This window comes from Schistocerca serialis, chromosome 2, assembly GCF_023864345.2.
Source record: "Schistocerca serialis cubense isolate TAMUIC-IGC-003099 chromosome 2, iqSchSeri2.2, whole genome shotgun sequence".
In the NCBI taxonomy this organism is placed as follows: domain Eukaryota; kingdom Metazoa; phylum Arthropoda; class Insecta; order Orthoptera; family Acrididae; genus Schistocerca; species Schistocerca serialis.
The window spans coordinates 830,644,106-830,656,335 of NC_064639.1; the positions used below are offsets into that span (position 1 = coordinate 830,644,106).

General features: G+C 39.6%; 1 protein-coding gene across 1 annotated transcript in view; it reads right to left on the reverse strand.

The window, feature by feature from the left end:
• Positions 1 to 901: 901 nt before the first annotated feature.
• Positions 902 to 12,230, reverse strand: part of LOC126458100 (zinc finger protein 345-like) — a 173,193-nt gene continuing 161,864 nt past the window's right edge. The window contains exons 8-9 of the mRNA XM_050094926.1: positions 5,153 to 5,494; positions 902 to 2,654 (exon numbers count right to left, since the gene is read on the reverse strand). Coding sequence (XP_049950883.1) covers positions 2,340 to 2,654; positions 5,153 to 5,494 — 657 coding nt within the window. The 3' untranslated portion in view covers positions 902 to 2,339. The remainder of the gene's footprint in view (positions 2,655 to 5,152; positions 5,495 to 12,230) is intronic.

Consider the following 12,230-nt stretch of genomic DNA (forward strand, 5'->3'; position numbering starts at 1 on the left):
TCAGGTGCGGCTTAGATTCGGGAAATTTTTTTCCTTGATTTCAAGTCTCATTTTTCAGGTGCAGCTTAGATTCGAGTGCGGCTTAGATTCGAGTAAATACGGTAACCCAATACTTTTTTGTACTGCTTCAGAGTAGAATTATTCTTCCAAGGCAAAAATTCAACAAATTATTGTCCATTTGGTTAATACATGATAGTAATGATTCTTCTATGTGAAAGGGTGGTTTTGAATTTATCCTCATATATGAGGTGAGCTGACCAAATTCTAACACAAATTTTTGTGCATTTTAGGAAAAGTGTATGTTCTGTCAGAGAACGAACTTTGCACACAACGAGATCTGAAATGACGTGGCCACTTATAAAACCTCTTATGAGCACTACTGAAGTATGGTGAACTGTGACACATTATGTATGTATGTATATATAAACAGCAAAGTTATCCTATGTGAAACATAATAGTTTTTAATTTTTATAAGGCTGTATGTTTACTTTCCAGACAAATCTCAAATTGCAGGCAAATTTGAGACACGTCAAACAATTTTTAATATTGCAACTAACATACAGTTATCCAATTGGTTTCACTTGCTTTTGTTTGGAAGCTGCCAAAGTGATAATTATTGGGTCTCAGTTCTAGATTGGTAGCATTTAAAGTTAGTTACCTTATGTGTAGATATTCACATAATGTTCTGTATGAGTGGGCAGTTAGTAGATTGAATATAATGAATTATATTAAAACAATATGGACATGAAAAGCACACCAATAATTTTTATTTCAAGAATCTCTCATTCTTCCAATATTGCGTCATTATTTATGGTGCAAAGAAGCAGAAAAATTTATCACACAACTATGAATTTCAATAGTTTGAAAACTGATAATGAACAAAATGAATAAAAGAACAAAGAACGACACACGGAGTTTTATTTCGTAAAATATGGAATGAGAGACAAAGTAGTACATCTGTAACACAAAATGTCTTATCAAAACAGGTAACTGAGCTGTCTAGCTGTCTCTTCCATATCAAACTGCCACATTAGAGGGCGGAAAAAAAAACTAGGGACTGTAGCACTCATCAGTCAGTCATACACAGTTTAGAAAAAACTGTCCTTTTATAAGAAGTGCAACACAGCACTGCCATAATGAATTAAAGGGAGACCATTTTAAAATACCAGTTTGTTTCTGGAAGAGACTACCAAGACATCTATCAAATGCTCAAGAGAAAATTAATCCACTCCAGTCTTATCAACTGCTTTATCACTATATGAAGCACAATCATAAACCTCCTCACATATCATTATCCCTTCAAAACAATATTCAAATACACCACAAAAAGAACATTTTCAAAAATATCTCATGGCTTACCACACATCAGAAAATTTTCTTTTTAAACAATATACAACTCAGATAATGGCACTTTAATATACACATTGCTTCTAAATCACAAATTAGTCTAAATATGTCACTTAATGATCAGAAGAAAATAGTGCTGTATTTTTCTCAGAAACTTTTACAATTAACCAACACAGCATCATTTGGGGTATACTGTATCAAAACATTCCTCTGTTGTTGTTGCTTTGGTTCTTCTATTAGCATCTACAGCTGACCAAATATTTCATTTTCAGAAAGTAATATTAAACAATAATTTGAACATGGATAGTACCTCTTAAATGTTATTATAAAATTGGCAGTGTCAGATGGAAAATTAAATGTCTTGCCAATTAACTGGATGTCTATCTAATAATCAGAATTTCTTAAATGCAAGGAAAGTGAAATACACACAGAAATCTTTAATACCCGAAGAAAATATTTTCACTTGGTGGTAAATTTGTCATAAAACTGCCAAGAATTAACTGACTGAGGATGCAAACATATTTAAAAGAAATGGAAGATCCTGATTTTTTGTCTGATCAGATACAGTGAAAGGCTTTTTAAGAAATAAATGCACCTAAAATAATTTACCATAGAAAACTGAAATCTTGACTAAAACATATATGGCTTAGGCATTCCCCTAATTATTAGTGGCTGCCTAATCAGGTAACAGTTGCCTAGTGCAAAGGAAATAACCCATCCCTTTGCTCCACTCTACATGACTAACCCAGTAAATTTAGAACAACATTCAAAACTCGTTTCAGTGTTCGATATCACTAGCTGAGTCTTAAAAGGGCATTCACAAGGAAACAAAAGTTTCACATGATCATATGTCAGTGTGTTAGTTTGAATTAAAAATATTCCGGCACTCATATAGGTATCCTATGCTTCGGTAATCAAGGTGTACGACACCTTGTAATGCATTTGGTCATCATGTGCCACACGTTATTCTCTTCATATTTGTGCATCTTTCTTTAACCTGTCCCTTCAGGCAGGGGAGGAGTGACACAACCAGCTTCACGTGCGTGGTCTACAAGGAGAGCTCCAGTCCGGAAGCCACGACCGCAGTCTGCGCAATATCGTGGGCCTTCCTCGCCCTCAGCTCCAGGGCCTAGTTCAGCAGCATGCTTCCGCCGTAGGTGCAAACTTAGCTTCCCCCGTAGTGTGAATGACTTGTTGCAGGCTCCGCACACATATGGCCTTGATCCAGTGTGCTGTCTGGCATGTGCTACAAATGCAGAACGCCAGAAGAAAGCCTTTCCACACTGTGGGCAGTTGTACTGTTTTACCTGAAAAAATATGAGAGAGGAATAATACAATGGTTCTGAATTTATGGTATCATCTGAAATAAACTACTATTTAATCTATGAAAAAGCAAAATAAGACACTGTTTAAGAATTCCAAGTATGTAATCACACAAAACCGTATTTCTTGTCTTAGTATTTTACGCTTTAAAGCATTTGGCTGAGTCATAATGAGAAATGTATTACAGGCATACTATATATCATACTTGTGTGATGTAATCTGCTTCCTCACAATTATTTACTCATAAACATTAGTCAGTACAAACAAGGAAAAGTGTGTGTTTTGTAGAATATAAGACTTGGGACAACTGGAAAAGTTTACTCTCACATAACAAAAATTACCAACCAAAAAAATGAAAATGGTTCTTAGCACATGTATAGGAGCTGGCAACATATGTTACAAACACATCATGGTAACAGGCCACAAACACAAGTCTTTTATTTTATTGAGAACAGAGGTTAAGAAAAAGCACATATACATTACTTTGTTCTGAAATGCTAATGTGGCATTATCATCTAGTTGTACAAGGATTCTGTCAGATGGTGATTAAGCAAGAAGTGGGTGTACCACTAGCACCTGATGGTCCATGGCGTACAGACGTTACGTGAGAATAGCTCAATTATATGTTCCACTATCACACTCTGCTGTTAATTCTGACATGATCATTTACTCTATAATAGGTTCGTTCCACCAAGCTATTCCCATGTCGCACTGCATACCAGTGGCAGCTTTCTTCCGGTTGTCAGAGATGACTTTCCAAACAGCTTCATTGGTGAATGCTTCAGTTGCAGAGTAATTTTTATTTTACTTTATTTATTACTAGCAACAGTCTTTAACTTGGGCCTACACAAATTCTATTGGGTTGAAATGGCAGCTCACAGACTGTATGCCTATATGTTTTTGCCAGCTGGTCTATTTTATATCTGGCGAAACACGTTCTATGGAGAGATATTAAGAGTTCCACAAGTTCCACCTTTTAACACCATATCTTACTTCCTCATTGTGATGCTGAAGCCATCAATCATTTCCTCCTTCCACTTTGCCAAGGTAGGTATCTCACCAATAACAACAGAATGGTTGTGAGCATTATCAAGACAACTGTTGACAGTGTACACATACTGTATAATTAATAAAACTATCTCTTTCAACTGATCTTGTGCAGCAATCCTCTGGCAAAGTGAGTGATGTTAACTTTCCCACTTAATTACATTTGACAAACTCCTTTGACATTTTACAGCAACATACAACAAACAATAGTAATAACACATAAAATATTAACCTCACAACTTTAAGAAATGAAAAAACACAAAATCTCAATGCGCAACCAATGACCCCACAGTACAGAAAGCTGTCTGAGGTGTAAGGGAAGTGGCATTTGTTATACTGGAGACATGGAGCTTTGACAACTGTTGGTGGTTGCTGCTGCTATACGTCACACTAGATTGACTTAATGCAGGCAGTGCCTTTTATGTGAGCCTCCCCACAAGCACTGCCAATTGTAATGCAATTTTGAACACAAAGTATAGTTTAATGTAAAATGTTTACAGTGCTTAAGACAATTACAATGGCATCTTAAAAATGTACACTGAAACGATTTAGTTTTCAGATAAATCTATCAGTGACAGCATCTGAATAGCTGCTTCTCCACAAGTCTCCTTTAATGTGAAATATAATGCACGCTCGAAATTTCTACTGGCACTTCTATGGAACTATAAAACTCTGCACAGTTTAGAGAAATGGACTGATAATTTTTTATTCTGTAAGTTATGAAAAAACAAGTATGATGATCCATAAATTTTTAATTTCAGCACTGTTTCTACATTTGCAGCCACTCTATAGTCCAAATGTTACTGTAAAATGTGTAAAATGCATGGTGGAGAGTATTTTGTACCAATATTTGGAGTTCTGCCAGATACATCTTACTATTCACATGTTTTTCAGGTCCTTGCTTTAAAACTGAAAAACAAAACTTAATTTACAATGTGATGGTTTTACTCTTTGTGCTGGTGTAGTTAAGAGAGGGAGAGGGGGGGGGGAGAGGGAGGGAGGGAGAGAGGGAGGGAGGGAGGGAGGGAGGGAGAGAGGGAGAGAGAGAGAGAGAGAGAGGGAAGAGAGAGGTGGGGGCAGAGGGGGGGGAGAGGGAGAGGGGGAGAGGGAGAGGGAGAGGGAGAGGGGGAGAGAGAGGGAGAGGGAGAGAGATACAGGACTTTATAGGTCACCCATAAAGGTAAAAGCAGGTTGCGAACAGATGACTCACATCAAGTGCAAACAGTGACATTACAAGACAAACAAGGAATCTGATATTGTATTTGCCTGGAGAAAGAGCAAAATATCATATGAACTTGTTGGCTGCATTACTTAAAACGTAATCAAATTTAAGAAGATCCTAAGGACGATAAAAATCAGAAGAAAAACAACTACTGGTAACTAACGATGTTCAGAGGCTTTTTATATTATTCAGCAAATTTAAGTATTAACTTACCCTTGCATGTGTTGCACAATGTGCACGTAGGGCAGATGCACTGGCAAATGCTCGAGGACAAGATGGTGCAGGACAGCGATAAGTGCGTTCACCAGCATGATGACGTACATGGACGACAAGCTGCAGGTTTGTGTAGAAGTTCTTTCCACAGAGCTGACATGTGTATGGGCGTTCACCTGTATGTCGTCTGATGTGGCACCGTAGACGTATACTTGAAGGAAAGTCTCGTCCACAATATTCGCATGTGTGAATGCGTCTTCGTGGACGTGATAAGAGTCTTCGGTAACGCTCTGGGACTCTTGACACTTCACCACCAAAGTGAGTCAAGATGTGTGCTGGCATCTGAAAGTCATTTTTAGACATATAGAAGACATTATTTTTGCATTAAATCTGTTCTACCTTATTTTAACAACAGAAGCCTTCAAAATTTTGATGTTTGTAAACAACACACAGTGCTATAACACATGCTAGGATTAACATATATAAAAGAGAGGAATGCAGTTGGCCCTCATAATTCACTCCGCATTTTTTGAACAATGTGCAGTGAGTCACTTAACTTCGAAGTATCTTAAGCAGTCATTTGAGAACAACTACACTGCAAATAAACATGTGAATCCACTATCTGTAGTTTTCAATCTTTTGTGTAAAAACTAAAACTTTTCCAAAAAATTACTTTAGCATGGGATGCGTCTTTGGTTTATTCACATAATGAATGACTTTTCAGTTGCAAAGCAGAAGACTCAACTTTCAACTTTCTCCTTCCCTAGAATCCAACGTAAATGCAGATACGATTATTTGTGTGTAGGGTCTTCCACAAAGAACTGAGGTACTGAGTCTCAATGATGAATCAGTGCATACTAAAGATTACAAGAGGAGTGCTGGTGTGTTGTTGTTTTTGTTGTTGTTGTTCCCACCCCCCACCCCATAAGAACTGGTGAACCAACACAAGAAACAAAAGTGCACTGTGAACTCAGCTGTATCTCTTACTCAATAAAAATTGGACAAATGTTGTATGGTATTCTTTATCGTAATTCGTCTATACTACACCTCCTAAAATACACTCCTGGAAATTGAAATAAGAACACCGTGAATTCATTGTCCCAGGAAGGGGAAACTTTATTGACACATTCCTGGGGTCAGATACATCACATGATCACACTGACAGAACCACAGGCACATAGACACAGGCAACAGAGCATGCACAATGTCGGCACTAGTATATCCACCTTTCGTAGCAATGCAGGCTGCTATTCTCCCATGGAGACGATCGTAGAGATGCTGGATGTAGTCCTGTGGAACGGCTTGCCATGCCATTTCCACCTGGCGCCTCAGTTGGACCAGCGTTCGTGCTGGACGTGCAGACCGCGTGAGACGAAGCTTCATCCAGTCCCAAACATGCTCAATGGGGGACAGATCCGGAGATCTTGCTGGCCAGGGTAGTTGACTTACACCTCCTAGAGCACGTTGGGTGGCACGGGATACATGCGGACGTGCATTGTCCTGTTGGAACAGCAAGTTCCCTTGCTGGTCTAGGAATGGTAGAACGATGGGTTCGATGACGGTTTGGCTGTACCGTGCACTATTCAGTGTCCCCTCGACGATCACCAGTGGTGTACGGCCAGTGTAGGAGATCGCTCCCCACACCATGATGCCGGGTGTTGGCCCTGTGTGCCTCGGTCGTATGCAGTCCTGATTGTGGCGCTCACCTGCACGGCGCCAAACACGCATACGACCATCATTGGCACCAAGGCAGAAGCGACTCTCATCGCTGAAGACGACACGTCTCCATTCGTCCCTCCATTCACGCCTGTCGCGACACCACTGGAGGCGGGCTGCACGATGTTGGGGCGTGAGCGGAAGACGGCCTAACGGTGTGCGGGACCGTAGCCCAGCTTCATGGAGACGGTTGCGAATGGTCCTCGCCGATACCCCAGGAGCAACAGTGTCCCTAATTTGCTGGGAAGTGGCGGTGCGGTCCCCTACGGTACTGCGTAGGATCCTACGGTCTTGGCGTGCATCCGTGCGTCGCTGCGGTCCGGTCCCAGGTCGACGGGCACGTGCACCTTCCGCCGACCACTGGCGACAACATCGATGTACTGTGGAGACCTCACGCCCCACGTGTTGAGCAATTCGGCGGTACGTCCACCCGGCCTCCCGCATGCCCACTATACGCCCTCGCTCAAAGTCCGTCAACTGCACATACGGTTCACGTCCACGCTGTCGCGGCATGCTACCAGTGTTAAAGACTGCGATGGAGCTCCGTATGCCACGGCAAACTGGCTGACACTGACGGCGGCGGTGCACAAATGCTGCGCAGCTAGCGCCATTCGACGGTCAACACCGCGGTTCCTGGTGTGTCCGCTGTGCCGTGCGTGTGATCATTGCTTGTACAGCCCTCTCGCAGTGTCCGGAGCAAGTATGGTGGGTCTGACACACCGGTGTCAATGTGTTGTTTTTTCCATTTCCAGGAGTGTATTTACCATTCCTCCTGAAACATCTTGTATACAGGAGACGACAAGATGCACATGTCAGAATACTTTTGGATATCAACTGGAGAAGATCAAGGAAATGAGAAAGGGAAATAAATTTAAGTAAAAGTGAATTGGTTACAGTAGTAAAAAGTGTATTAGATGGAATTTTAGTGTGTTAAATAAAATTAACATTAACAGGAACAAAACGAAAATCTTACCAGCGGTGAACTGAAAAGAAAGGAACACAAAGAACAGCAAAAAAATCAAACTTATGAAGAGGAAGATGCATGTTTAGCTTCACAATGGAAGTTAATGAACAGAATTGAGAGGAAGTTTATTAACAGATGAACTACGAGTCTACACTAGACAAGATGACTGAGTGGGACACTCAACAAGCCAATAGGGAAAAGCTGCTCGAGATACAAGATTACAAAACAATGTATGCAGAGATAACGAATGAAGTTCATGAAAGATAATGATCGCAAACATGTAAAATGTTTGTGTATGAGAGGTGCAAAGCACAAGTAGCAGAGATTACAGTTTGGCAGATGAAGCATTCCATTATGATCCCACAAATCAAAAACACATCGTCCTTGGCAAAATGGATTGTGTGTCAGTTCTTAGGTGGAAAGAAATTAAGTAGATAAGCAATAGGAAAATATTGCATGAGTGGAAAGATTTGATTAGCACCACTGGAAATGATGCCAACTGAATGGTTTCAGTACATGACTGGAGAAACTTCAGAATTAGAACACTTCCTATGAAATATGAGAACATACAATGCCTGCTTTCAAATGACATCATTCAGGTCTACTTCCACAAGCAGTGAAGAACATCAATTCAATCCTGTGTTTTTGATTAAAGGGCAAGATTAGCACAGAGTGGGATAATTTCCAAAAGACACTTATAAATTTTTGCAATCGTATTTGATTGGCAATGAACAAATGGAAGTCAATCAATATTGCTCAGATATAAGTGGTCTGAGATGGGAAATCATTGAGGAACTAGACCAAGTGGCACAAATCTTTTTTGGCTTATCTAGAAGTAAGTGCCAGTCAAAGAAGCACTAATTAAAAGCACCTGTAACACATACAACAGATCTACCAGTTACCGTATTTACTCGAATCTAAGCCGCACTTTTTTCCGGTTTTTGTAATCCAAAAAAACAACCTGCGGCTTAGAATCGAGTGCAAAGTAAGTGTAAGTTCTGAAAAATTCTGGTAGGTGCCGCCACAACTAACTTCTGCCATCGAATATATGTAGCGCTACCCAGGCATGCTTTGCAGGCACAAAGATAAATACTGGCGCCAAAACCTCTGCATCAGTAAATAAATTAAAAAAAAGAAAAAGAAGTGGAAGATGAGCTTTTTTCTCCACCTCAATTTTCGACCACTGCATTTTCATACATTATCCAACGAAGTAAATACAAATTCCGTATTGTTAATCTTCCAATGTAGCAGCATTTCAATGTACCACAAAAATCCGACTGGAAAGACTGTTTGGGATGTTTGTCAATATGGCCAACTCTACGTTCTGAATTTTTTCCTACCTATGAGAAGAGATGTTTGCTAATATGAACTTTTATGAATTGTGAATCACACGCAGTATTCTCTTCACTATAAGTATAATACGAATATAAACATATTGCCATGTATTCTTTCATGTTTGCTGCTATCTCACTTAAATCCTGTCTGCCTAATAAACTACGAAACTAGAGTGAGACAACAGCAAACGCGGAAGAATATACATATCATATCATGTTTATATTCGTATTATTCTTGTGCCTAATAGTGATACAGTCAGAAATGAAGCACGGCAATTGACTAGATTTTTAAATCTAGGATGACTCTTATTTCTGTGCAGAATATAATGTCTGCAAAGATTTTCAAACGGAGAAAATTTTTTTGCTAAACTCTCATTCAGAACATCATCTATCATACGCAGTCTATTATTTGGTTCTTGTTGATCATTATCAAAGAAAGCAGCAGTGTAAGTAACAACAAATAGCAGTTTCTTGCCATTGTTTTGCTAATGAGACGATTCCTCTCTTTTTTATTGTAAGCGGCGGTAGCGTGCACAAAAGCAAGCCATGCCGCGAGCGGCGACAGGCTGTAAACACTCATTATCAGAACGCGACAAACAATGCATGACACAGTACAGTAATGCATTTTCAGCTTAGAGTGACGTAAACACCTATAACAAAGAGAATGGCACTTGTCAGATCAAAGAAAAATAAGCAATCAATTCAAACGAGACGAAGCACGTGAAGAAGGAAGGGTACCCGTATAAATACGGATGGAGCGCCTGACGCATAGCAATGGCTACCTGGTAAAGCTTAACTGCTAAGCTTACGACTCAAACCAAACTACTGTAGCTGTATAGTCATTCATTCGGCCTAAATTGTGTCTCATATTACAATGGACCAACTTTGTTTCGATTTGGAGGTGCAGCCTAAAACTTTTCTCTCCCCTTGAATTTCAAGTCTCAAATTTCAGGTGCGGCTTAGATTCAGGAATTTTTTTTCCCTTGATTTCGAGTCTCATTTTTCAGGTGCGGCTTAGATTCGAGTGCGGCTTAGATTCGAGTAAATACGGTACCTTAATTTAGCTCGTGGGGTTTCACAAGAATAATGTCTTTTTTTTTCTCAAAGATTTCCACTTAAGTTCCTTGAGTATCTCCATTAGACTTTTGTTTGGGTACAATGGCCAGTTAAAATTCTAGCAAATTGTCTCTGAGTTTATTTGATGTCTGCTGTCATGCCAACTACATAAATACTCCAAACATTGGAGATGGAGAAATATTCAGAATTGGTTGCAATAGTGCCTTGTACTTACTGCACTTTTCCAGACATCTTTCAATAAATTCGTGCCTTCTGTTTGCTTTTCCCATTATTGATTTTAGAAATTTGTCCCATTTCATATTACTTTGCAGGATTATTTGTCAATAATTGAATTATGTGGTATTCTTCAGCAGTTTATGAATGGTTTTGTAAGTGGATACTACTTGTTTCTTCCATTTTGTTATGGGAACTATCTTGTATCTATTCTATTAAAAAAGAGCTGTGATTCATTAGGCCAGGAAGTGGTACTGTACAAGTCATTCTGCATTTCCTTGCAATCGTCCTGCATCAATTTTATCAATGTGTTTTAGGTTCCTGCAACAGGACATCACCTACATTTGTAACTAACCGCTGTTCTGGGACTGCAAATTCTGCAGTGTATTCAATGCGACATTTAATAGGAAATTTATCAGGATGTGAGAATTTGTTTGCTTTTGTTTCTTAATACAAGTAGAGATTACTTTCGTGTTATTTATTCCATGTCAAATCAACACAGGGTTTATAGTCTGGAGAATGAGTCTTTACTACTGATAGCTCAGTAGCATCATTCTGTTGCCTAGCAACCGCAGGTAGCCAACTGACGATGGACTGCACTCGGGCTGATAACAGGAGCACATTGCCCCTCTGTAAACCTGATGCGTGCAGTCACAAAGTACCAGGAGTGTCTCACGTGCAATCAGTGCTGTCATTTAGTCGTTTGTGTTAATAGTTCAGTTCATAGTTTATTTTGTTTTTGTTGTTGTTAGTGTTTATTTGCTACTGTTGCCTTTTGACCAATGGACAGTGAAACAAGTAGTGGCAGCCCAACAAGTACAGTGTAACAGAGTAAGAAAAGTGTGCTACACAGCCAGGCCCATGAATTCATGTGTTCATTGAGGGACTACTTTGAAAAATGAAAGGAAAAAGGTGAGCCCTTATTTCCTGTTCCTCAGGCTGTTAAGAGGACCGTAGCACTGAAAATAAGAAAGAACACTGTGGTAACAATAGGGAAAGAACAGTACAGTATAGACTGTGGTGGGAGTGGCACAACAAGGCTGCACACATCAGGAAAGAAGCAGCTGTGGAAGAAGCAAGTGACAACTTCGGAAGATTTTGAGACAAACTCTATTTGTCATAATATTGTAAGAGAAGGAAACATGCCACTCTATCTAAATTACAAGCACCACTTCAGAAAGACAATCTTTTTAATGGAAGCAAATTTCATTACATACAGTACTGGAAGACATAGGCTTCAGCTATTCTGTGTTTAACGCATACAAAATATTGATGAAAAGGACAGGTGTAGTCACATGGCAATGCAGATTTCTGCGGAGAATCATGGGTATGAGATTTGAAAATATAATGTGGATAGATGAAACATGGTTGAATGTCAGCCATTCTTTACATAGCGGCTGGAGAAAAGGAAGGCCAGAGGGAACCATGGCAGTGCCCGTGGGGAAAAGGAGGGTGAGTTATTGTTTTACATATAGGTACTTCAGATGGTTTTGTGACAAACTGCTTGTTACTGTTTCGTTCAAAAAAAGACAGGTGATTATGATGTCACTTCAATGCCACTGAAGGGATAAGAGTGTCAATCAAAAACTACATTGCTGCAAACAATAAAAAATTCATGATCTCTAAAGCTGAATACCTTTTTGTAGCAGCTATCAATCAAGTACAAGCAAAATGTGGACAAAAATTGTGAACAGTACTGGAAGTGTAATCAGAGAGACAGCTGAAGCCAAAGGCATTGTGGAAGAATGCATAGAAAATTTAACAGTAGTGAGAG